General features: G+C 35.9%; 1 protein-coding gene across 5 annotated transcripts in view; it reads left to right on the top strand.

Annotated features, from left to right (window-relative positions):
• KDM7A (lysine demethylase 7A) overlaps positions 1-27,262 on the top strand; it is an 89,826-nt gene that overhangs the window by 34,180 nt on the left and 28,384 nt on the right. For 3 of the 5 annotated variants that reach the window (XR_001873089.1, XR_001873088.1, XM_017804662.1), the window contains exons 5-19: positions 1,202-1,343; positions 1,601-1,787; positions 2,646-2,808; positions 5,877-5,964; positions 6,693-6,799; positions 9,604-9,695; positions 13,797-13,886; positions 14,728-14,937; positions 16,415-16,539; positions 17,054-17,211; positions 20,874-20,971; positions 23,202-23,350; positions 23,488-23,696; positions 25,831-25,916; positions 26,912-27,188. Coding sequence is in view for 3 of the 5 variants with exons in the window: in XM_017804662.1 (XP_017660151.1) it covers positions 1,202-1,343; positions 1,601-1,787; positions 2,646-2,808; positions 5,877-5,964; positions 6,693-6,799; positions 9,604-9,695; positions 13,797-13,886; positions 14,728-14,937; positions 16,415-16,539; positions 17,054-17,211; positions 20,874-20,971; positions 23,202-23,350; positions 23,488-23,696; positions 25,831-25,916; positions 26,912-27,188 (2,181 nt within the window). In the remaining 2 variants the exon portion in view is untranslated. Of the gene's footprint in view, positions 1-1,201; positions 1,344-1,600; positions 1,788-2,645; positions 2,809-5,876; positions 5,965-6,692; positions 6,800-9,603; positions 9,696-13,796; positions 13,887-14,727; positions 14,938-16,414; positions 16,540-17,053; positions 17,212-20,873; positions 20,972-23,201; positions 23,351-23,487; positions 23,701-25,830; positions 25,917-26,911; positions 27,189-27,262 lie in introns of all 5 variants that reach the window. The other 2 variants (XM_017804663.1, XM_017804661.1) reach the window with 2 other exon arrangements.

Raw genomic sequence — 27,262 nt, 5'->3', positions numbered from 1 at the left:
TCTTTCTTATCAGATCTCTTAACAGTCTGTAATTGTTTCAGCCTCATGTAAGTGTGTAGTACAGAGAAACAGAGACTGAGCCAATTGCAGCAGGGCATTTCCTGTAACTCGTGGTGCAGTTGAGAAGTCTGTGTATGGCCTTGTCTGCGTTCTTGTGATCTCCTAATGTAACGAGTTGTGCTGAAAGTAGGTTTTTTGCCCATCAATATTTTACAAAGGCATCAGAATATGGAATGTTGTTACAGTTACAATGTTAAACAGTAATGCGCATTCTGCTTTAAAGATTAATTATCATTCTGATACTTCTGAATCTTTTCTTTTGAATTACTGTCTATTCAGATAGAAACTTGATTATCTCACCCTTATGCATACATTTTGACCTGCCCGGTTGTCCAGTTTAGGGAAAAAGTTGGAATGTGACAGGTTTAGCTTTCTATTATTGAAATTAAAAATAAGAGAATTGAATAAGTACTATTCCAACTGGAATTTATCAAGGTGATATAAACTTGCTGTTTTAAAGTAATTATATATATAATGTACATCTAGACACATTCCAGCATTCAATTGTCAAATTTGACCATTGTGTAACTAAATGGACATAAAACAATTGCTATTATAATATTGTTGTTAGTCCTTTCTCTTGGCTAACGTTTGCTTCTTGCTTGTCTAGTTCTCTAGATGTATCACTTCAAAATACACTGTGTGTAAACCAGTCCTTGTTATCAGAAATGAAGGACGCTTGTGATAATTATTAAATGAAATGGCTGTGTTTGCAAGTTGTGCACATATATAAGGAAGGTCGAGGGTTGCTGATGATTTATAGGAAAAGTGAGGAATAGATCTGCCTTGATGACTTTTTCCATGCTAGTGTTTCCAATTGCAGCCATAACCCCCCGCCCCCCTTTTTTTTAGAGTGAGATGCGGTCATTCCATACTATTCTTTCTTTTTGGTTAACCACAGGAAAGAGAATTTATTTTTAGAGTGTTTTCACTTCTGTCCTTAGCTGATTATAGTAATTAAAAAAAACTAATAAAAAGTTGTTTTATGCTGATCTGTCTCTGATCCAAGAGAATACTGATAGTAGTGGAGTATTTGTGCAGAAATATTTTTATAAAGGCTGGAAAAAAGTTAAATTTGTCTTAAACAACTGAAGTTTTTTAATCTGTCATAGCCTTAAGAGAGTCATCCTGTTTTTCACAGGTGGTGACAAAGTGATAGATGTCATAGATGTAGCAAGACAAGCAGACAGCAAAATGAAGCTCCATAATTATATTAAATACTTCACAAATCCTGACCGACCCAAAGTATTGAATGTGATCAGCCTGGAATTCTCAGACACAAAGTGAGTATTGGCTTCAATTCCTTGAATATAGGAAGTGGTTTTCACTAAGCTAAACAATATGTGTAGGCATATAGTGCCTGTAGTAGGAAAGAGAGGAGGATGTGTATTTTATGTAGACAGCTACTGTGATGTAATGTGGGTATGAAACATATTACTTATGAACTAATAAATATCTTTGTAGGAAGCTACCATTTAAAGAGATGTGATTACTCCTGTTTATATTTACAGTTCTTTTTTGTTTGTTTGTTTTTTAAAAGGATGTCTGAATTAGTGGAAGTACCAGATATTGCCAGAAAGCTTTCGTGGGTGGAAAATTATTGGCCGGATGATTCTGTCTTCCCTAAGCCTTTTGTTCAGAAATATTGCTTGATGGGTGTCCAGGACAGCTACACTGATTTTCATATCGATTTCGGAGGAACATCAGTTTGGTACCATGTTCTCTGGGTATGAATGCTTCTTGGTGTACAGAATCACAGAATATGCTGAGTTGGAAGGGACCCATAATGATCATCGAGTCCAGCCCTTAGCTCTGCACAGGACCATCCCCAGGAGTCACACCATGTGCCTGAGAGTATCATCCAAACGCTTCTTGAACTCTGTCAGGCTTGGGGCTGTGACCACTGCCCTGGGGAGCCTGTTCCAGTGCCCAGCCACCTTCTGGGTGATTATGACTACGCAAAACAAAATTTATTCAGCATGCAGCCTTCTGCTATGGCATTATCACCTGTGTGAAATGTTGTACTTGAAAAGCTGTGGGAAGAGCTTGAAAGTGAATTACTGATCTTTGGTGTTGCATTTTTATGTTTTTATTGTAGCATGCCACTGGTGAATTCTAGACTGTAATTGGTTGACTGATCACTTTAGTAGACTGGTAGGTGATGTAGTGAGGTTTCAGTAGGAATAAACAGTGGAATGAAAATTGTTGACATGCTCAACTTTTTATTGTTCCAAACTTTGCTGTGTATATATCATAGAAGAGGCATGTTTTTTCATTTGTATATATGTGCATATCCATAAATTCTTTATAAAAGCTGGAATTTTTTACACTCCAGTGAAAAGTTTTGGTTGGTTTGTTTGCTTCCTTTAAATCACAAGATGCTAACTGGTTAGTGTACTATGTCTAAACTTTTGATGGATTAGAGTTGTGAAACACTGACACTGGGAAGCCCAAACATGCCATAGTGGGAAGATGGAATACTTACCATTTAGATCAATCTGTTACTTCATTAGGAGTGACTCGGAGGTTGTAGTATACCTCTAAGAGGACATTAATTTATTTATTTGATATTTTTGTCTTAACAGGGTGAGAAGATATTCTATTTGATCAAGCCCACTGATGAAAATTTGGCTCTTTATGAGTCTTGGAGTTCATCTGTTACCCAGAGTGAAGTATATTTTGGGGACAAAGTTGACAAGTGTTACAAATGTGTTGTGAAGCAAGGACACACTTTATTTGTTCCAACAGGTAAGATTTTACTCTTATTATTACTCTTATTATTTACTCTTATTACTTAGCATGTTTAATCAACAGGAATTAAGAATATAATAAAGTAAATGTGTTATCAACATTTGGTATCCCCTAAAATTTTGGATAAGAAAGAATAATAAAAGAAATTTAGAGATTTAGATTTTCAAAACAAGTAATTAGCTTTTAAGTTTGCCTGACAGTCATAACAATTACCAGGGAATGAAAGAGTGTTACCCAATTAGAAGACAACAAATTAAAGTTTAATTTGATTATCAGGGAAATAGAGCACAGATTTTTCACTATTTGGTAGGTATCCAGACTGAATTCTTATCTTAATTTTATAATACAATTTTATTTTTACAGATTTGAATACTGCAAGACCTACTAGGCATAATTAGTACAAAAACATCACATAAACTTCTTATGCTGTAGGCTAGAGGATTAAAAATATAAATTGGGTGTTCTTTTTGGTTTGGTTTTTGTCATGAGAAATGCCAATCAAATTAAACTTCTTTATTAAAAAAAACCCAACAAAACAAACCAAAACCCCCACACGGAGAAATCCATCAAAGAAAATACCCCATCCCATTCAAACTTCCAAATAGCATAAACTTGCAAGTCTTTACTAAATCAAACTGTATTTTGCCAATAAAAGGGAGTGCCAGTTTTTTGTATTTTCACTTATCCAAACTATCCATATAAATACTTTTTATTATTTAATTATTAAAAATTATACTGGGTGCTATCTTCCTTTTTTGGGGGGAAAGAAAGCTTTAAATACACAGAGCAGGAAAATGGTTTATGATTCTACTTCTGGAATAAACCTTGAAGAATATAGTCAGTACCTTATTCTTTCATGGATTTCCTAGACTACTGCATTTCTCCCATGTCTAAGTTCTCTGCCTGTGAGGTTCAATGTTCACTGTTCTTGTTCATAGCTTGTGCAGAATAAATACTTCGTGGTGAGGACTTCTCTGTGCGCTTAACATTCCTGAACAGCCAGAGCTTTTAAAACCATATATTTTTGGCAAGAGATTGCATTAGTTTTCTGTGTTTAAGTGTGAGTTCACATCTATGAACAAAGAATGCAGAATTACAAAATGAAGAACTTTATTGTGGCCCACAGATCTTTGTTACTGCTTCCCAAAGTAATCAAATGGATCTGAGCTCTCACTGCAATGTGGCCGTAAAGAAAAATATCACATGGTAATTTCTAATGTGTAGAGGTATCTGCATGTGTATACACATAAAATGGTACTTGTAAATGTAAATGTGTGTAAACACATATGTGTGTATGTGTATACACACATCCTTGTTCATATACTTCGGAGTATAGTGTAAGAACCAATAAATGAAACTAGTTTTCAAGACAGGTGTTTAAGAAAATGGGAAATTCTGTAAGACTGAGTAAAGACTTTGAAAAAAACCCACCCTGATCTCTACTGAAACCCACTTTTGCTGTTCCTGCTTGCCCTGATGCTAATGGATATCATAATTATTTTATAATCTCTGAAATGTGTTCAGAGTAGTCTTCTGATTTAAAATTAATCTTGCATGTAGGTGAATAGCACTGGAAGGGTCTTTAGAGTTATTTAAATATTATTCAAGATATTCTGTGTGGTCTACACTGAATTTTCTTTCCTTGTTACATAGACCTTGACCAAAATTGCAGCATAAAAATAGCAAGTAGAAGTGTAAAAAAAAAAAAAAAAAATTAAAACCTTTAGCTGATACAGGTATGCCATAAAAATCTTTGATGTTGATGCAACAGTGAGGAGGCTTTGTTGTCAATTTTGTCAATGTCTGGGGAGATGTGTGTTTAAAGGACTGAAACGCACATATCCCTTGGAGAGTCAGAGGTGTCTGTCTGCTGTGATGATGATGAGTGAAAATGAAACCATGTACTTAAGTTGCTGCTGCCTGGGGTTAAATGCAACAGTAACTTAACTTCCTTCCCGGCTACAGGGTAGGTGTGTTGCTTAGTCAGCGTAACTGTTAAGTTTCAGGTCTTTTTATATGTGGTACCAAAACAAGTAGAACTGTTTGTTATTAACTGAATTAGGGCATGGATTTAGTGGTAGTTTGTACTGGGTAGTTGCTTATGACTTGGTCTAGTCTTGCCTCAAGTTGGTAAACTTCCTATGTTTGTATGTCTTGCCTACCCTTGGTGAAACCATGAGTTAATCTGCAAATGTCTGGCCAACTCGTCCTTTGTCAAAGATCATCTGTATGAGTGCAAAATCAGAAAGAAAATCTTGAAAGAAGAAAGCCTCTTTGTAGTTTATTTACATTAAAGCTGCACAGTGTAAATTTGAAAGGTAACTATTTTTAATCAGGAAGCTCATGTCATACATTCTGCTGTGTACTTAGTTGAAATTATCCAGTAGTAATTAGCCAGATCGATAGCATCATATTGGCCATGCTTTACCATGTTGAATAGTGCAGTTCACAAGGACAGTATTTCAATTATGTGACAAATTTTTATAGAGTGTCTAGACTGGGTTTTAAACTGTTCATAGTTTCACTTGACTTAGAGTGACTGTATTTAGAATAATTTATGGAACCACTTCTGAATTCCTACTTGAGAAACCTCAGTATTGCTAAATGACTTTTTTATGTTGTGCAAACAACCCGGTTACTGTAAGCAACATGTAAATATTGAAAGACATATAATTTCTGTTTTATTTTTTATGACTTTATCTTTTGTTCAGTATATTTTTTCTCTCCGGACTTGCTTATCTTTGTGGATTGGAATGAAAACTTTTACTTGAATTTTTACTTGCATTTTGGAGGCCGTTTTTACTTGAAAAGTTGGCTTTACATACTTTCCCCTCCCAGTAATAAATTTCTTAAGCTTAACTCCTTCAGAAAACTACAGTTCAATAGATTTCTGAAACACTGTAGTTTACATGTTGTTAAAATTTAGATTACTTGTTCCTAGCACAGAATACAAATTTGTTTGCTTTTTTTCTTTCAGGAACAGTGTTTTTACTTATATATGTATTTAAAAACAGTCTTAGAATAATTCATATGTATGTATTAAGTTTCACGATCTGTCATTTCAGGCTGGATTCACGCTGTGCTCACATCTCAGGATTGTATGGCTTTTGGAGGAAACTTTTTGCACAACCTCAACATTGGCATGCAGCTCAGGTTAGTCTCAGTTCTTCCTATACTTTTTCCTCAGTCAGTAGGATATTCTTTTCATAGAGATTTTTCTTCATGTGCTTAACCAGGATCAAATTGGTACAGGCTCTCAGACAATAGTGGCTTTTTCAGTTAGAATGTATCAAGCACATTCTCTTATGTGACTTCTGCAAAGTTTCAAAAGCAAAATGAAGGTTATGCAAGAATTTGAGTGAATAAAAGAAAAAAAAAGGAAGAAAAAAACTCTACTTTGGAGATTAGTATAAGTGAGTAAAACAAAACTAAGCAAGCCCAGGTGTGCGACACTGAGTTGAAATGAGCGTCCTCAAGTCAGCATTGCTCTAAGGGCAGCTGTATTTAGTTTTTGTCCAAGATGTAGAGCTGTCTTCTAAACATATTGTTTTTATTTATTACAGTGGAATCCTGATAAAATTCCATCTGTTAAAAGATCACACATTGGGTTTGTATCCTAGTTTTTTGAAGTCCAACTTTATTCTTAGAAGTGCCGCAGTCAAACTTGATAAGGTCAGAGCCTGAATGAGACCAGAGTTCAATCTTGTCTGTGGTCTTGTTGGGGTTTAACTATGTGGTACTTGACTTCTTTTATTTATCATGGCCATGGTTATTTTATTTTATTTTATTTTGGACATTGTGTCAATTTGAATGATTACATAGTTGAATAACAAATTTGATAATTAAAACATTCATGTTTTCTAATATTTGCATTTATTCAGGTGTTATGAAATGGAGAAGAGGCTAAAAACCCCGGATCTTTTCAAATTTCCTTTCTTTGAAGCCATCTGTTGGTTTGTGGCCAAAAACTTACTGGAAACATTGAAAGGTAATTCTTGTTTTGTTTTAAGAGATGCACTTGTATCTACTTTCATGATTCTTTTTCTTTCCATGGATAATGAAGAAAATTGCACTGCTGTTCTGTGAACAGAGGAGACTTTTTAAGCTGCAAAACTAGACTTGAATTACTTCTTTTTTGCCTTTTTTTGGAAAGTCACATCATTTTTTTACGAGATTTTAGTGAGTGCTGCAGTGTGACAGTTCTAGATCCAGCAGTTCTTGGTTTTCATAAATGATCTTTCTAAAAACTACTTTGATGATTAAAGCTAGTAATAACCAAGAGGTGATTAAAGGTAATAATGGGTAACTTGCACTGGACAGAAATGTTAGTGCATTTGATGGTGCATGTAACTCACACCTCATAGCCTGCTGCTGGAACTTTTGAACTATTTTATTAGTGTTTTTCATCTAATGCTTATGCTGTAGCCAGTCAATGAAAATATTCTAGATTATAAAGGCAGAGAATCTGAGATGCTTGTACATTGCAATTGTACTACCAGCCAAATAGGATTAATGTGCCATTATCTCACAAGGCTTTTTAAAGGAAGATAGGAAACTTATTTCCATGGCGCCAGTTTTTCTCTCAGGCTTCCTTCATATCATTTAAGATCTTGGAGTACCCTTTGATAGCCTTTTCTTTTGAGCAAATGATTCTGTGAAATGATCCCACCAACTTGTATCTGTGGATTTCTTCTTGGTGGCTTCACAGCTGAACAGAGAAATTTTCTTGCACTTGTACAATTTTCTTTGACCTTTTCAGTCACTGCCTGTTGTCCTCTGCACTTGGTTGTGAAGAGAAAGGTATCTGTGAGGGCTTTTGTGGGAAAGATGCATCAGTTCCTAGGAGTTTGCTGTTTTTTTCCACACTTCCTCATCTGTTCTTTAATTGCTATATTTGTACCCATGTATAATTGAGCTTGATAGAGTGTCTGTCTGACTTCACCTTCTTTTCCTCAAATATCTTGCCCTCTGCCTGCTCTATTTAATTTTAATAATATGATGTATTTCAAAGGACAGAAATCAACCTTCAGAGGAGGCTGCTGAATTCAGCTTCTGCTTTGAAAGAGATCAGAGTCTAACGTAACCTTTTTCTAATGTTCTAACAGTTACAAGTTATTGAAAATTATTCTTCTTTCAGCAAATGAAGACATTGAACAACCCTTGTTTCCAAAATGAGCATTTAAAGTTTCTGGTGAACCTAAAGCAACTCAGAAATCTTACCAAATAGAACAAACTTGCAGAAAATTTTTCCTTCCAAAAAGAAAGTATTTTTGTCTTGAAAGCTTGCTTTGATTGGCCTCAGTCCTGCATATTTAATGCTTACAAACTCATCAGAAGACACAGGAACTGTATTCCTGCTGGAAAAGCAGTGGAATATGTATGTTTCTATATCACCTAGCTAACTATAAGCTGTGTCTGTTGGCCTCACTCTTCCCCCTCCCGTTTTTATCCCACGACTCCTTGAGTTCATAGGCTAGGAGCCTCTTGTGACTTAGGGGAGGAGTATGAAACTTATTCTCATGTTACATTTAATCTTTGGCTCAGCAGATGTTTGTTGCTGAACAATGCTATGACCTATAAACCCATTATAAAAAATGAAAATTGAGATTTCCATGGCTAGAGTGAAGTTTATGTTGGGCTTTGGCATGAAGACTTATATGAATTAGGTGTTTTCTAGTCAGAATCCATTGTTTTATAAACAAGGGATGACACCGGTTTGGTTGTGTAAGGTAATGGTGATGTCCACCCTCTAAATTATTGAGTGCATGATTGTTGGCAGTACTTTATCAGAAATTCAGGTCAGTAAGCAAAATCAATACAGCTTATCTTTCTGGTTCTTTTTATAAAATGGTAACAGGGTCCCAGACATACCAACTGAGTCAGCTAGTGGGCAGGAAGACTACTGCTGCAGCTCAAAGTCTGCCACTCCTTCTCATAGCCTTTGAAAAGTAGGAGGCCTTTGAGACATGAACAACTGTTTAGTAACAGAACTTCCCTTTTTCTGCCAGCATACTAATACATTATCCATAAGAACAGTGTTTTATTAGTGTATTCTTTTAAGGGAATAAAATGAGCCAAGTAGTTCTAGTGTTGATCCATTTGCTATTGAGAAGTGGAAATATTTGTCAGGAACATGAGGAGAGATTGTAAACTACTTTTGGCTGTTTATGGAGTATTTGTCTTTTCCCTTCTTTTTTCACCCCCGTGAAGGAAAAGAAAAAATTACTCGAGAGCACCAGCTTCCTTAAGAAGAGAAGCTTCTGTAGCAGAGTGGTTTCCACCTCATGTCCCCTTTGATTCTGGGAGGAAAAATGCAGTAAACTGTGTGAGGGAGAACTGTGATAATTGGAAGGGTTACAGAAAATGTTTGGGGAATGGAAGTATGCTAGTGTGAGCCATTTGCAGAGTACGTATGGGAATAAGCAATACAAATTCTAATTTAGAGATACATCCCACATTCTTCCGATCCCCTTTGACTAAAATATTTCCAATGAAATAAAAGTGATTTCTTTCTGTATTTTAGATCTGGGGTTTTCTTGTAATTGACCTTGAGTATGATGTAAACTAACCCTAATTCACACAAGAAGGTTTTATGTAGAATCACTTTAGTGTTGGATTTGGCTTTTGTTGTTGTTGTTACAGTATGCACATAAATACAGGATGTCATGTTTCATTTGCTTGCACAATTTTTCCTTTAATGTGCTGTTGCACAATGGCAACTTTATTGGCTGAAGGGTAGGTATCATTCTATTGTTTTCACTGTTTCTAAATTGGTTGCTGTATCCTTTTTAGAACTGAGGGAAGATGGTTTCCAGCCTCCAAGCTATTTAGTGCAAGGAGTGAAGGCTTTACTTACTGCTTTAAAATTATGGATGAAAAAAGAAGTAAGTATAAGTGATTATGTTTGGTTTTTTGTTGAGCTCTGTTTTGATTTAGAACTAAGTGAAGATCTGTGCCCTTTTAAAGTTCAAGATTATTTTTATCTGTTAATGAATACGGAAAAAGTCTATGGAGAGTATATACTGCTGATCTGGGGAAGAATCATCATGACAATTTTATATTTCATAATGTTAATAAAGTCTATTAGACCAATTAATAATCTCAAGTATTGTAGCTGATAGAGGTAGAATCTCGTTCACCTCAGGATGGGATAAGAATGCTAGAGGATAAGATGATAGGGTGGGGCTTTTTTCTAAGAAATGTGTTTATGTAGTCAATTAACCCTAGTCTGATGCAGTGGAGGGTGGAATGCCGTGATATTAGTCAATAATTTGGAAAGCACATTTCAGCTACATCTGCTGATAAGTCGATTTAGATTCAGACTGAGGAATATTGACTTCAGTTGAATACTGTCCTTGCTGAACATGGACTGACTCTTGTAAAATCATTAGTATGGCATCAATGCTGGCTTTGCTGGTGCTGTTCTCTCCAGGAAAGCTTTCCTGTTTTGGCACAGAACTGGATCTGGCCTAACCCCGTGTGTTTTTTCATATGCCTGTGCTATTAGACCCTCTTGGAACTGGTACTCCAGGGAAGTGCTGTGTGCTGACAGGCAGTTGGGTTCTGACTGAGTTTGTTAATTCTAGTTTGTTGCTGGCCCTGATGACTTGAACTGGCTCTTTGAGATCTCTTTGGTCTTTCTGCCAACAAGTCCTACTTTTAAGAGAACTTACTATACAACATGTATGATAATTGCATAATGCTGCATCAAACATTACGAGCTCTCTGGAAGTAAACATGAGGTACAAATGCAGAACTGGTTATTTGATGTGGAATCTGCTGGGGTCCAGCCTGTGTAGCATTACTCATTCCAGATGAAGCTCTGCTGACTCTCTGAGTTGGTTCTCCAGTGTCTCTTGGTCTACGCTGTTCTGGATCAAAGCTAGATAGTGAGCAGTGTAGCAGTATTTGCAGGATGTTGTGCCTAAGCTTCTAAACCACGTGTGAATCCAAGCTATATCTGCATCTGGGGCATGGATAATAAGCAAGCCAGATAATAAGACTGCTGATAACTGAGATCAAACATAGCCTATATAAATCCTTATTTTAATTTGAAATTGGATTGGACTTTCTTTTTTTCTAGATCACTGTAGTATAGTATTGTAGCATTTGTGTACTGTCTAGTAGCTCATTAAGTAGTTTGATTAATACTGCATGTGGAATGTGATGTTTTCTACTTTTCTGTGGAAGAAAAATCAATTGCACTTGCTGCATTCTGAATGATTACTAATGAGACCTGTGAGTATTCCCAAACCAGTGGCTGAACAGACTCATCAATTGTGAGGAAACTGCAGAGCATCAGTGATGTAGCCACAATGCTGTCTGCTGTCCACCAGCTATCATGTTTTGTACCTTGTGTTCATCTAGCTACTGCTTCATATGTGAGCTAATCTTTTCTTTGCAGCAGGCCATGTGTGTGATAGGATTGTAGTTGTATGCAGGTGAGGACAGGAGGAGCTTTGTACAGTGCTGTATGATCTGCTCATACTGGGGGTTTCAGACAGATTCTGAAAAAGAAATGACAAATGTCTGCTCCTCACTTGAGAAGCCTACTTCTCAAGCCTACAGAAGGCTTCACATTCGTATCATGGAGTATGTCTTTTCAAGACATATGGAAGTTGTCTTAGAGAATTATATAACATTTACTAGAGAATTTCAAACTCATATTCAGCAGGGCGGTGATATCTTCGTTGCTGCATTGTTTAAAAACTGCCAAAAATTAAAAGATGCTGAGGACAGAGGTTGAGTGCTACTAAAATTATTTTAGTTCTCATGTCTTGATTTGAATTCAGTTTGTGCAAGGCTTTCATCAGTGTGTATGTCCTCCAATTGCTTTGGTGCAGGCCATCATTCTGCATTCTAACTGATACACAGAAATGATGATGACCTGCCCAGTCATCTGAGCTCTTGAATTTTAGCTCTGATTTCCTTCCAGCTTGCATAAGCAACAGGTCTCAGAGTCAGTTTTTAAGACGTTTGGTTCATGTAGCAGTAAGATTATTTTGGGCAACTGTTCTGTGTTTTTAAAACAGATACTGCTAGCTGTTGTGAAGGAAAAAAAAAATCAGTGTGTTTTTTTTTTTTTTTGGTGAGGAGGAAGGTATGTGGGGTTTATTATTTCAATTTTTATTTTTTGTGCATATTTAAGTGTTGATATACCTCACTGTCATGCTACTCTGCATTAGCCTACCAAGATTTTTTTTATCTATACCTCTTGTTTTAAGACAAGTTTCTTTTTCCTTTGTGTATTTCTGACACAAAACCATTTCTTGAAGCTCTTGAATGAATCATAGCTTTCTTTCATTGTTTTCTTTACCTGCAGTTGACATCTGGCATACTTAGGCTGTTTTGTTGCTACTAGTTTCCCTAGAAAAAGAGAATTCCTCAGTCCCAAAGGCTGCATGTTTCTTTTCCAAGAACGAGGATGCAGAGACAACTTAAAAACAAGTTATTTAATAATAATGATAATTTTTCAGATGTGGCTTCTGAAGGTATTCATATCTCTCTGCTGCAGCTTAATTGAGAAAACTTTGGTGTAAATAGATAGCTTTTATCGTGACAAACAAGTGAGCTTGCCTGTGGAACTCACTTTGCTCAAGGAGTTACTATAAATCATACCGGCAAAATAACATGCTTCTGATATAAACTACATTTGCATTAGGAAGGCTTTTTAGTGGTTTTAAACTAGTTTTTGGGAGGATTCCATCAGTCACTTCCTCTTGAAGTCTTCATGAAAAGGAAGACCTTTGGGACAGTGAAGTCCTTAAGCAGAAAAGATTGAATGATCCTAAAATGACCAGTAACTTGCTGGGAAAATTATGCAGTTTAGTGACAGAGATGCTGTGTTCTCAAGTGTGAATGTGTGGAGGTGATGCATTCAAAGAATGAAGAATGGTAGATAATAGCAGCTGATTTAATTTTTCCTGTGGAATTAATGACACTGAAATGAATGATTATACCATGATTATACATTCAGGTTGGGGTTTTTTTGGAGGGGGAGAAAGCATTTGTTTTAATGACTGAGGGGAAACCAGGTTCAATGAAATGCACATACAGTATCGAATTGCTTCTAGCAATCATTTTGCTGCTGAATCTCATTTTTGAAATGTGGGTAACTGAAAGTGTTTGGGATGTTTTACCATTTAAATGGTTGATTAAAGGGATAGCAGAATTCATGTCAGTCATTCTGGTCTATGTGAGTGCTGTTTTGTCTGTTTAATTCTAACTAAAAGTGTTTTGAGATTTAAACATTTAAACTACATACAAAATATTAAACGTATTTTTTACTAGATCTAAGTGTAGAGCATTTGGAATTACTCAGATTGGTTGTGTGTGTACATATGAAATCTGTCTCTGATACGATTTCAGAGGATTAAAGGGAACATAAACTCTTATGGCTTTCTATATTTTGTTATAGGGACTGATTATTTTTTTTAAATTGCATTCTCCAACCTATTAGATTCTAAATAAGCTAAGAAGGTAATTTTTAAATATTACACGTCAGGAAGAGGTCTAAAAATCTGCGTCTTGGTTACTGATGATTTTTCTTGATTTGCTCTTTAGATTAAAGTTTGCCATGGTGAAATTCCCTTAGTCTTTAGCTTTAAGTCTTTAGTTTCAAAGGTCACAACTCTAATGAATGTCTGAAGTATGGCTCTATGCTGACCATGCTGAAGAAAAAAAAGAAGCTGATTACTGTACTGAGGGTAAAAAAAAGTTGATTATCAGTATGGCTTTGTATTACCTCTTCTTTGGATTCTTGGAGCCATTGAGGGATATCTGTTGCCTACTAAAACTTGGACTGGAAGATTCTGTGTGTGTGTTTGTGTATCATCCTAGAAGTCTGCAGTCATGATTATAGAAATGAATCTATTTGGGATTTTTTAATTTTATTTTTTCCCCTGTAGATTTGTTTATTTCATATTATTTCTGATTTTATCTGAAAAAAATTAATTAAGTATCTTTTCTTCCCCCTTTGCATGCAGCTTGTAACAGAACATGCCTTTGAAATTCCAGACAACATTAGGCCTGGGCATCTCATCAAAGAGCTCTCTAAAGTGATTCGTTCTGTAGAGGTAAGAACAGAGGCAACCTATGTAAACCTGCAGAAAAAGATCTTTGAATAAGGGAACTCCATAGTAGTTATGCTTCTGATTGACTGTATTCCCTTTTTAATTTATTAAACATTCATTTAATAATAGAAGATCAAGAGGAAAACTCTTGGGAATACTAAGCTGTGGGTATTTCAGATAAAGAAAATGTATAGTGAGTGTTTATGGCTTTTTTTAAAATTATTTTTAAATTTTAATGGTGAAATTATTTATAGGTCAGTGTCTCTAAAATGTTCTCACTTATAAATTCTTAAAAGACTTCAATTTGAAATTCTGTGCATATTCCTTTCTCATACCCACTTGTTTGTTAGTTTTTGGTCCAGTTGTCATCTCTTTTGCTCCCTCATGTGTTTTGTGGCTGTTTGTTACATAGTCAATGGGGATGTCTTTTCCCTTCCTTTTGTTTTTGATTGCTTGTACATACCAGTGTTTTGCTCCTTTATTCCTTAATGAATATTGATTCTTGGAAAATTCTCACATTTGTATGTGGAGAGAACAGATCTGAGATGTGACCTGTTGTGTACAATACAGGTCTACCCGATGCTGCCTGAACAAAAGCGTATGTTTTGGTGGTAGCTTTTGGTGTCAAGCACCACTGTTATGGAATAGCGTAAAAGCCCCTAATGGGAAAGAGGTGCAATAGAACTAAGCTTTGTTCATCAAATGCAAGTGAAATATGTACTGTTTCTCCAAAAGGTCTAACAATTATTTGTATAATTTATATTTATTAGACGAACAAGAGGCAGCACTTAAATATGTGAATTTATTCCTCTGAGACTATTCTAAAATGTGTTTTTAATTACAGGAGGAAAACAGCAAACTAGTTAAAACTCAGGGAATTCTTGGTGTGTCTCCAACTTCACGATCTTCACATGAAACAGCTTCCCCTCACCACTCCAGACGAAGGGTGAGGAAGCTGCGAGACCATGCTACCAAAACTCCTTCTAATCTGGACATCCTGGAACTCCACACTAGGGAGGTACTGAAAAGGCTGGAGATGTCACCATGGGAGGAGGCAAGTGTTAAGCTATGTGCAAGAAAAACAAAACTAGAGTAGGTTTCTAATCTCTGTTGATAAGGAATCACTTTAAAGATGCATAAGAATACAGACTACGACTCTTTGTCATATGAAACATGGATAGATTTGTGTTTGATTTCTTTTGAGTTTTTCTGAGAGAAATATCTCTTTTCTGTGATAAATTTTTGTGGAGGTTCCTGCAAAATATTGGTTCAGAGGATGCCCTGACTCCACTACCCACTTCAAGTATAGTTTTTGAATTCCTGTAGTCTGCTGTAGCTGTTAAGTGCTACTTTGAATCAATTATCTGAAGAAGGGAGCTTGCAAAGTCTTGATTTGGTGAGGCTCTGAGCCAGCCTGTTCTCTGTGTTTTTACATAGCTGTTTCTAGTAGTTCTGTATAGTTCTTATAGTTACTGTAATTTGGTTAGCCTTGCTTTTTGTCATGTTCCTATTTCCTATGTGACAGTGCCTCCCTACCATTAAGCTTCAGGATGCCTTTGGTCTCTATAGTGGGGCCGTGGACTCTGTGACTGTATTACAAAGATATCATAGAGCAAATGAGTGAAAAGTACTCTCTTGAAAAATACCTCTTTCCAGGTTTGATGACATTATTTCAAAGAACAGCAGCAGAAGTGGAAGAAGGACTAAGAGAAGGGAAATAAGTAGCTTTATGAAAGCAAATAAGTAGCTTTTTAAGTATAAGCAATGCTGACAAATTTAGCTGGGAGAGGATGGACTTTCATAGTGGAGAAATACTGATTTGGGTCTTTAGATTGATCTTCATAAGGCATGGAACAAGAGACGTTCATTTTAGCCCCCAAAGACAGGAAGCTGAATTTAAAATTTGCCACAAATAGTTAACTCATGCAGTGCATTGCTGCAAACAAATGTTTAGGAGAATTAGTTTTTGTCATTCAATGCAGAAATATAATGCTCACTATCAGTACAGAGATTTAAAAAAAAATTATTTTACGTGTTCCTGGTTTGGGGCATAACTGCATTGCTGATTGCTTCAGAGTATATGTCGAATGTAAGTTGCTTTGAGCTAAGAAAGTTCTGGTTATGGCAGGTTACTTTCCATTACTGATGTTTTACTGTCCTCTAAATTAGTTCTGAGATACTAATTTCAGGGACCAGATACCCAATCCTGGAGCTGCCATATCAGTTCCAAGCCCAGCTTCTGGCTTGGCCGTCTCTACTGGTATTTCTCCAAAGGAAACGTAAAAGGAGTATTACAGGCAAGTTGTAGTTGTTTCAGATGCTCCAGGAGAGTATAGGTGATTCAAGGAAGGAGAAGGTGCAGTCACCTTCTGAAGTTTTTTACATCCAAACATGTTTTTTCTGAGCTTTCTGCAGTTGGTTATTCAGGTGGTAACAATCCTAGTGCTGAGTTTAAGCTTTTATGGAGTGCAGAAAAAAACAATTTAATTTATAAGAATAAATAACAAGCAACATTGCTTTTACTTCTTTAGGATATCGCAGGCTCGAAACTGAATGGGAGATTTAACAAGCCCTTTCAGCCATCCTCTACAGTACCTGAGTGGCGAACAAAAGACAATGATCTTCGCCTCCTGCTGTCAAATGGAAGAATAATTAGGTATAAAGGATTGGTTGTGGATCACTTTTTTGTAGTCATTATGGTCTGGAGTATGGTAATTGTTGGTAACATTTTTATTTGTGGAGCTCTGAATTCTTTTTACCAGTAAGATTCATATTAGGAGTATAGAAGGAATGTCTGTGTCTGCTGTCCCCTAGTGGAGCCATGATTAAGGAGTGAAGAGGGGATTCTTTGCAGGTTCTTTTGTTACAGCATTTCATTCAGTTGCTTAGTTGGGTCTGTACTGAAGGGAATGCTTCAAAGTAGAAACAGTTTTTTATATCCATCTATTAGAGTGTTTCTCTTTAAAAATATTCTGGTGTTAAACTTCATATGTTTATGGAAATGACAGTTGTACATGAAGTAAAATGGGAATAAATACAATTTTGAACGAAGAGATGACCATAAGAGAATATTACTGTTGTATCTCAAGAGCATGTTGTAAATAATGGAAGGAAAACAATTGCTTCAAGTCTCTAAGATTAATATGAATTTTTCTTTACTACTGAGACAGAGATGAGAGACGTCCGTTTACAGATCGCAGTCTTTACACAGCAGACAGTGAAGATGAAGATGACAGGACAAGGTCGAAAAAGTCGACTGTTAAGGTAGAAGACCAGCCCTCAGGATTTGAAGGAGAAGGGAATGCAGATGGCCAGAAACCACTGAACAGTAAGAATGTCTTTAAGTCCTATCAGTTGAACATTCCGATGATCTTGAAAAGGGTCTAATTACTATTGGTCAGTCTGACTGAATTTGAAGAGGATAAAGTAATAAATCAGATGAGTAATACTAGAAGTTACACAAAACACTTGTCAAATATTATCTATCTACTGCAGAAGCCAACAGGATAGAGACGAAAAGTAAAACTCACTTTTTATGTTAGTGCCATCTTGAATACTGTGTACAGCATTTTTCAGAGTGGAGGTTTGGTTAGTGTTCTGGATGAGTATTTGTTACTTTTGGTCTGTTTTATAATATAAGACTACTGATTTTTTTTTTTTTTTTACCCAAATACACTTCAGTGTGAAAAGTTCATCACATCTTTCACTGTATAGAATGAAGGATCATAACACGCAGCTAATTTTAAACCTATCTTATATTTCACTTTTTCTGTTCCATTTGATGATTACCTACTTGATCATAAAATTTTGTATGTTTTGATAATGAGTAGGTTGATTGCATACAAGCGATAAGACATAATTTAGCATTAATAAAGTCTTATACTTTTAACTTTTGCAAGACTGGGAAAGAATTTAGGTTATTTGTGAAAACTTTAACCCTACTTTCCAGTGCCTTAAACCATCCTTCATTAGGAATTACTCTTTTTCTGTCTTTCTATAGTCTGAAACCTTCCTGCCAAGTGTTCAGCAGTGATGATCACACAGTGTATTAGTGAAGTATCAGTATTGAATGCCTGTTGTCAGTGCCTGTTTTAATCGTACACTCTGTGTGCAGTGACAAATTGGTCCTTGACATAACTATTCAGCTCTCTTTTTAATTATAAAAGTCACATCCTTCCTCAGTAGAGCTTAGAAGGGCTCAAAGGGTATGTACTAGGAAACTGAAGTCAACACCTAAAAGATAATAAGACTCCTCTAGAGACTTACAGTTTTCTGAGTTTCCTGCACAACAGTTCATAACAACATTTGAGTCCACTGTCAGCCTGCATAAAATATGTAATTATTTTCATTAACAAAGCAAATTATAACCCCTCTTTACTATGCTTCCAAATGTTGCAGAGGACAGTATTAAGAAACCTGTATGTGAAAGAGATCTCTCTTGGGTACTCATGAAACAAGGCAAACAGTTTGTTGAGTGAGGCTTACTGTGGTGTTTTTCCACTTGCAAAAGCAGACTAAGTAAATTAAAGTAAATTTTGCACTTGAATCAAAGATTAAATCATACAGAGAAAGGGTAGATTTTCTTCAAAATTGTTGCTCTTATTTGATACAGAATGAATATGGGAATGGGTATCCAAATGTAAGAAATGTACTTAGAACTAGAAGTGAATGTTGAGATTGTTCTTCCAGAAATTGAGTACTTGGGACTACCACTAATATTTTTAATTGAAGATTGAGAGTCTTCAAACTTCCTTATTAAAGATTACCTATGTTTGATTATTTTACCTTAACTGAGAGTCTAAAGAGTAAGAAAGGGGAAGGTATTGTCTGCAGAGAATTCCATAAAAGGAACTACCTGTTTCTATAACAGTTTCCAACTTCCATTGTGCTTACTGGGATTAAGGCCAAGAGGCACTGTCCACAGACAGATGCCTTTAAACAGATCAAGCTCTATAGAGCTTTGTGTGTCATGCCAAGATCCTGGTTTTAAATGGTGACCCAGTGTTATCGGAGAGACAAAGATCAAGTGCTGTGCTTAATAGAGCAAGATACTTTGTGTGGATAAAGGGAAGGTGATTTAAGATGTTTCTTTAAATTCACAGTAGCTTAGCCTGATCTTAGAGATAATGACTCCTGCCATTCACCTGATTTCTGGAGTATTCCTCCCAGTCTCTGGAAGCATACAGAGCCATAACTTTTCTTGGAAAAGGCAGTAGTCTAAAGGAAAATTCTTTGAACTATAAAATGATGTTTTCTGTATCATGCATGCTGTTGCTTATCCTAGAATTTGTTTGCCTTTTTGAAATGAGCCAAAGGCTTGAGTTATCATGAGAAATTCCTTGGGTTGTTTTGAGCTGCAGTAATTTAAAATATTAATTTTATTGTCATATGTTAAGCATTACTTTATTTAACTTGACTTCATATATAATGATGTTGCTCATTTAATGTGTTTAGATATTCCTCTTTCTAACACTTTCTGAAGTTTAATTAGTCTTCTCTAGCTTTTGGTACCAGCTGTTCATTTTATTCACTTTCTGATAACAAGTCTCATGTTTAGCTTTCTTCTGAATCTAAAAATAATTACCATTATGCAGTGTTTAGAAATTAATAATACCCTTGAAATATATTCGATGCCTATTTGTGAGCTTTACCACAGTTTTCAATAGGAGCAAAACCCTATCAGAACTGCAGTGTATATATGGTTACAGATACATCCTCTATTCTTGCATAATTAGAGTTAGGAAGAATTGTGTATTGTTTATGTAGTTTCATGTAAAACTATGCTGAAAGCAAACCAACATTTCAACTTTTCTTGTGTTCATTCATTCAGCATAGTTTTGTATGAAACTGTAAGTACTTGAAAAGTGATGTTGCTTTCTTTAGCCACTACTTTCTTGACATATATTCATAAATTTTTTTATTCTATTTGGCTTTTCTCCAAAAAACTTCTTCTACTTAAACTGCATATTGTCATCTTCAACAAATTTGTACTTAATCAAGACTTTTGCCAGCATCTTTGACACAGGTACACATGCAGCTCACTGGCCTCGAGCTGTGGATTCCAAACACTTAGAAATGTGTTTCCTACTTGTGGTTCTTTGAGACATATGCTGTCTCTTAAGAGTACAGGTTTATGAGAACTGCTCAGCTGCTTCATGTTTTGAGTTCTTTCAGCGCTTAAAGTAAACCATGTGGACTAGTTAGCTGCTTTGATTGATTGCTTTGTCATATTGCAAGTGTTTTTGATGTCTATTTTGACGCCTGATTCTCTTATTAGTTCTTTACCTTAGTACTAGCATAAAGCAAGTCTAAGGTTGGTATTTCCTCATCTTCCTTTTCAGGTCATTCTGTGATAAAGACAATGCAAGTATCATCACAGTAATACTTCAATATTTAACAGGTCTGCATTTTAACCCTGATTGGCAGCTATGCCAGTAATGGCAGAATATGCCAGTAAATTGTGACATGGAAGTAAAATTGCAAGTAATGCAATTTTTTTACCTTTAAATCATTTAATATCCTTTGACTTCCATGTTTAGTGTTTCTTTATAACTGCTTTTGTTTTTAAACAGGGAAATCCCAGGTTCATAGAGCGTAAGGCAAAGTAATATTGAACATTATTTCTGATTAATGTTTTCTGAGAGCCACTTCTCTGACTCCACCCTATACACAAAAGCAGAAATTGCCCAAGGTGCCATCTGTGGAGTATGTGCTTTATGGGAGAGAAAAAAATATATGCTTCTTCTGCACCTGATGTATCTTCCTGTCTTCATCCAATCAATTGCTTGAGGAGTCTATTGGTCAGCAGTAGGCAATTCATTATAGTTCTAAGCAGAATTGTCTTGTGAACCAGATCAGTGTGTGGATGTGCTTTTGTTTGCAGGCTGTTAGAAATTAAATATGTGTTTCTTGATTTTTACTTCCAAAATAATAGTTAAATATTATATGTAGTAAATATTGGGTCTTATGTTTTAATTTTTCTCTCTGCAGTGTTCTTTGAAAGTGTGAAATCAGAACTCAGGAATGGATCCTCAGAGTACTCTGATATTTCTGATTCAGAAGAATCTGAGCCTGATTGCACTACACAGGTATAGCTAGAAAAAAAGTCACAAAAGTTAATGAAGCCATTAAATATAATTTTGCTCACACATTTCAAATTTGTATGGTCAAAGTTTGTGTTAAAACTGCAATAACAAACTATTTAGTTCTTGTTCAAGTTAATATGTCAGACTTAATGTTCTGCCTCATTTTTCATTTATTCTAGTGTTGAGAAAAATTATAAGGTATGCTATCTTGAGCCAAATTTTATGGTCTCCATTGTCATTGAAGTGGGGCTGGCAGAGGATGAGCCCTGCTCTGGAACAAGCAGTCTGACAAAAGTTAGAGTTGCTTTGTTTATTTATTTTGTAAAAAGTCCAAATTGTATCTTTTGAATTATAAGTATCTACCACACAAGTTTCATTTTAGTACATGATTAGTTGGAAACAATCTTACAGGTATTCAGTTTTTTTAAATAAGCTGAAGCAACTAAATCCTCTTCAGGTATTTTAGACTACTGGAAGTAAATGGGAATCTTCCATTTGAGTGTCTAGATTGTAGTGATTTCTTTAGAAGTAAATGAAATATAAATGCAAACATGTGCATATTTGCAAGCATATATTTTAATACAATGTGCATATGCATATATAAATATTGTAATTATTTTTTTTGTTTGCAAATTGTACTCTGACTTAGTAATTTCAATTTTTATTGGTTAGCAGTAGGGTGGAGTGATTACTTCAGATTTTTGTTTCATGCTTCTGGAATACTAATGTTTTGATCTTTCGTTCAATTTTCAGCCTATTATTAGACTTTATAAGAAGTCTTCAAATTCCTACTTTTTCCATAATGGTCAAGATCTTTTTTTGATATTTGTTGTCTTTCATCATTACTTTATCTAGATGTTGGAATAAATGATAGGGATCTTCATGATATGGCTTCTTCTGGTTTAAACTGCATTGTCAGCAACTCTGGCTCAGCAGGTTTCCTTTTCTAAGACACAGAATCATTAATTACTCAAATGTGATATATCTCATCTTCCCAGGAGAATGTATCCAGTTTTGGATGACTTTGTAAATGAGTGAATGTTTTATATTAATGCTGTTTACTCTCTTAGTTCTTCCCATACTCTTCTGCTTTTTAATTTCTAATATCTAATGGAATCATTTTTCTACATGTTTGAATTTGTCTTTTGTAATAACATATCCAAAATGAACTCTATCAGTAGCTCCTGTAAATCCTTTAATGTTCTTACATTGTGCTGAAGATGATCTTGGCAAAACAATGCCTTTACATTGAATCATAGTTATAATTTAATTGCCCATTGGTGTCACTTTCTAAGTGTCAAAGATTAACAAGCTGCTCTTGTGAATGAAGCTATTGAAACTATTGTATAAAAATATCCCTTGGTGATGCAATGCACTTAATTCATGCCAGTTCCGTTTTTGATGATAGTGGTGTCAGTCTTGAAGGATCAGAACATATCCATGTTCTGATCTTCCACTTTCAGTACTTTTTTACTGAGTGTCATGCATATTCCTTGGCTTGAAAAAAACACTGTGATGTTCTCTGTACTTGTTGAAAATAGATTAGTCTGAATTACCAAGATGGAACATATGTATGGTAGCCCTTGCTTCATGTAAAGGCATATTGAGTCACATATGGTTGCTCCACCTTTGAGAAGCTCTTGCCCGTACAAGCTGTAATCTCAGCAGGAGCTGAAAAGCTCTTTCATTCATGAAATGAAGGCTGTGCCACTGTAAGGGAGACAACAGCTGTTGTGTCTCTGTTCCTGCTGTGCTCTGGATTTACCTGAGAGTTTCTGTCATTCATTAGAGAGATGGTGCTGCTGCAAGTTAGATTTGTGAGAGCAGGAACCAGAAGCGGTTATTTGGGGCAGAATGTGTCCTGTTATATGTAACATGCATCAGTTCTGGCTGCTGCTTGGAACCACACTTCTGGGTTTTTTCCTCTACCTTGAATTAGTGCTCTCTTGAAAGAGAATACAATGATTTGTATATGGTTTAATATTTGTGGTGGTTTGTAAGAACATGGATTTTGGAAGCGCTTTTTATACTGGAACATGTCCTCACCGGTATTACAAAATTTGGATGTATAGCATCTCAGTTGCTATATTCAAATCAACTGCATTCTGAATATTATATATGTGAAAAAGTTAGACCTGAAAGCTTTTGAGTTATTCACTTAGCATAAATTAAGGTAGTGTCTCCATTTAGGGGGTCTGGTGACCATTCTGCATTCTGTTTCCTCTTGTTTCAGCAGAAGGATTCCTCCACAGAGGAGTCAGAAAGCTCAGGTGATGAAGAGAAGCAGGAAGTGACATCAAATTTCAAAGAGGAATCTAAGGTCATGAGAGACCTTTGTCAAAATACCCAGAAGCCATCCAGAAATGAAACTCCCAGTAAAAAGTAAGCACATTGTGGGCATTTTTTATAAACTGTTAGACCTTTTCACGTATATTTATTGTTCTACCTTATACCAATGTAAAACTCAGTCCTTCGGAGGATTCTGTTTCGAACTGCTTACTACTCCTTTATTTTTCTAGGGAATGTCCTACCTCGACAAGTACAGAAGAAGAAGCTATTCAGGGCATGCTTTCTATGGCAGGATTGCACTATACTACATGTTTACCAGGTCATACTCAAAGCACAGACTGCACAAATAAAAGAACCTCCCTTCAGGAACACAGAAGCTACGCCAGGAGTCGGCATAAAGACAGACAGCCATCTCAGAGCCACAAAACAATAGAATGTGGTAGGTATCTGAACTAATGACACTGTTACTCTCTGCTTTTGGACAGAGTGCTCAGCATAAGCACTTAAATTTACATTTTTAGATTTGTAGTCTTTATACTAGTAGTTTTTAATCAGACTGACATTTAAAGCTGTGTTCTTTGGTTTTGTTTGTTGTTGGTTTTTTCTAGTAAAAAATAAGTGTTACTTCTGAAAACTGGGACAAACTTAGCTTATCATCAGAAAACCCCTTCTAAATATTTCCATCTAAAAGTTTTGTGGCATCCTTATAAGACTGGCAAAGTTTTGGCTTTGCCAAATGCAATCTCTTTCAGAAAAGACAGAACCTTCATGGTTGCAGCTTTCATAACAACTGTGTTGCTTAGACATCCTTAGGAATCTGCTTGGTGATTTTTCATGTGTCTTTGGAAGGCATATTTGGCTTTACTCCTGAAATTCTGCTATGAATACAGTGCATTAAAAGAGGAGAATTCAGAGGTCGGGTTTTTTTGTCAGTGGCATTTTGATGTCTGTGGAAAGCAAACATCTGTTAAATGCATTTTGGGAATGCAAGACAGGAGAACATTAACACTAATCCCCTCAAAGGAATCAAAATCACTTATTGGAACAGAGAAAAAGTCATCATTTGTGAACATTCTCTGCTTGAGAGAGAAATGGAAGAGGATTATAGCTTTGCTGATGTGAAACAAATAGAACCCCACCAGCAAGCACAGTGCTGATTCAAAGAACTGATAGTATGTTGATATTTGTTTACCTAGATAACAGGAAAACCTAATGTGATGTCATGGACTGTATTCTGGTAACTGAAGCTCTAGGTCATTCAAACCCACCAAATAAACAAACAAACAAACCCACAACCAGCAGGAAAAAAAATCCAACCTAAACCTAACCAGCAAACCACACAGACACATACAGTGTCTGTCCACCTTTGTAATTTCATGAAAGTCATAAGATTCAGGTTTCCAGATTGTGATGGGTTGACTCAGGCCAGCAGCTAAGCACCCATACAGCCTTTTGTTCTCTCCCCCACCACTGTGGAATGGGGAAGGGAGTAGAAATAGCAAAAGTGATAAGATTAATGGATTGATATAAAGACAATTTAGTAAATGAAGAAAGGAGAAAAGGAACAAGTGGCGTAAAGGCAATCACTCACTACCTTCTTCAAGCAAACTGATGCTCAGTCAGTCTCTGGTCAGGGGCTGCCTTCGACTGCCTTTCCACAAGCCTCTTCCTCTACCCCAATTGTTATTGCCGAGCATAACATTCTATGTCTATTCTGTGGTATGGAATATTCCTTTGGCCAATACAGGTCTGCTGTCTTGGCTGTGTCCCTTCCCAATCTCTTGCCTACTCCTACCTTACTTATTGCAGGGAGCAAAGGAGAAAGTTGTGACACTGTGCAAGCACTACTCAGCAACAGTCAGAAGTTTGGTGTGTTATGAACACTGGCTCAGCCACAAACTTACAATACAGCATTATATGGACTGTTAGGAAAAAAATCTGTTCCAGCCAGAGCCACTACATGTGTCAAACTACACGGGTGAAGATGAAACTGTGCTTGTTAGCTAGCAGGTTTCATAAAACCTTTCAGTCTCCCCAAATGCAAATTGAATTGGTGTCTTGGGATACCCTTAATTTTACAAGTTAACTGTATTGTAAATGTATTTTCAATGCAGACGCTTCTTCTATAGGCCTATCAGCACAGTTCTTCCTTATATTGCACCTGAATAGCACATCAGTGCTTAGAAAAAATACAGTCAATAATACCTGAAAACGAAATGTCCATCGTTCTATGAGCTTCTCATGATACAAAGCCATGGTAGAAAACTGCAGTTTTAACAAAGAAAGTAGGTTGTCTTCAACATCAGGGCTTTGAAATTTGAAAGATTATATTTGTCTGACCTTCTTACTGTGGTGTATTGATCCTTATTTAGGTTTATTTATGCTGTGAGGTTTTGTTCCCAATTTAGTGTGTAGAACCAAGCAGCTGTAAATTTTAATTTGTATTCAGGAAATATTTTCCATTGGGTTTTCCTTTCTTTCTTGTTTTGTTTTTAAAGTCACTCAAATGTATAATTACCTTTGTATTCTTAATTATTGATTTTAAAATTTAGGCTTGTTGAACTTCTCTTTAGGTAGGTCTGTGAAGGAAGAGGAAAGAGACTTGGGAACTTCAGCATGGACTAGACACCTAAATGAAGCTTCAAGGATTACCCCTCAGGTAAAGCAGTGCTTTAAACATTTTGAACTCATTTTTGTAGGAGAAGAGATCACGAAGGTGTAAGTACAGAAGGCACAGTAGACAGGTCTTTCCACACTGCATATCTGATGATAGATACTTCTGGTTCTCGTAACTGGGTATTATATTTTTGTCATGCTTGTTTTCATTGTTGTTGTTTAGTTTTTTTTGCTTTCAAATTCTCTTCTTTCATACTGGCTAGTATGAAGGTGTTCAGGGCAGTATCTTGAAAAATCAAAAATACTTTATTCAAAAAGCATGAATTTACATTCAGTCTAACTGAGGAAGCACTTTATTATTATTATTACCAACCAGAGCTTAAGAACAAGTGGAATATGTTGATAGTATTTATAATAAAGATACTTGCTTAGGAAATTGGTACTGCCAAAATGATACAACCTTTCAACAGCCAACAGGTAGGAATATTCTTATTTTCTGATATCCAGATGGAATCCAGCAAAGAATGATAGGTTGTGTTTCTGACAATCTGAACTTTTTTAGTATTTCTAAACTTGTCTGTATTAGAAGTATTAGAATAATTAATGAAATAGAACAAAGTTGCAAAATTGCAACTATTAAATAACACTGTTTTTTTAACTGCATGCTTTCTAGTGTTTGCTTGGTAAGAATATGTAACTACATGGTACTCGTTAATTCCCGATTTAGCATTTGTTGTCTTATCAGCTGAATATTGAAACTAGATTACCCGGTTACATATACATATATTATACATATTATACAGTGGTATATGTAAATAATCTGTAGTGTTGCCCTTAAATGCATATGGAAAAAATTGCACAGAGACTATGTTGTATGTTATTTTTAAGAGGTATCTATGATGGAATCATAAAGTGTTCAGATACTAGTGGAACTAAAATATCCTTTCCAAAGACACAAATTAGAATTAGAAAAACTGGAGTGAACTTGTAGCCAGAAGGTACTAACCTCTACATTTTTTCTTCTCATTTCCATACTAGGATGCAAATAAAACTCAAAAATATATCAAGAAAGAGGGTATATCAGAAGCCAGTTATAAGGTTCAGGAAAACAGAAGCATAGTCCACAACAACAGCTTGAGTTTTCAGCATGGCAAATACACACGAGACTCCAGTCTAATTCAAGGAGAATGTCAGCTGAGTGATGGCAGCCTTAGCCCCGACAGGCCGTATGGTGAAACGTCCTTGTCTGTACCACTTCATCCAACAAAGAGGCCAGCATCAAACCCACCCCCTATCAGCAACCAGGCAACAAAAGGTAATGGTTATCTTCATCCTCTTGCCAGGGGAGGGGGAGAAAAAGACTAAGAGAAGGAGCTGGTAAACATCAAA

This window comes from Lepidothrix coronata, unplaced genomic scaffold, assembly GCF_001604755.1.
Source record: "Lepidothrix coronata isolate B3197 unplaced genomic scaffold, Lepidothrix_coronata-1.0 Scaffold10, whole genome shotgun sequence".
NCBI lineage: Eukaryota > Metazoa > Chordata > Aves > Passeriformes > Pipridae > Lepidothrix > Lepidothrix coronata.
The sequence above is the reverse complement of the archived record's forward strand: the minus strand, read 5'-3'. Positions and strand labels throughout refer to the sequence as shown.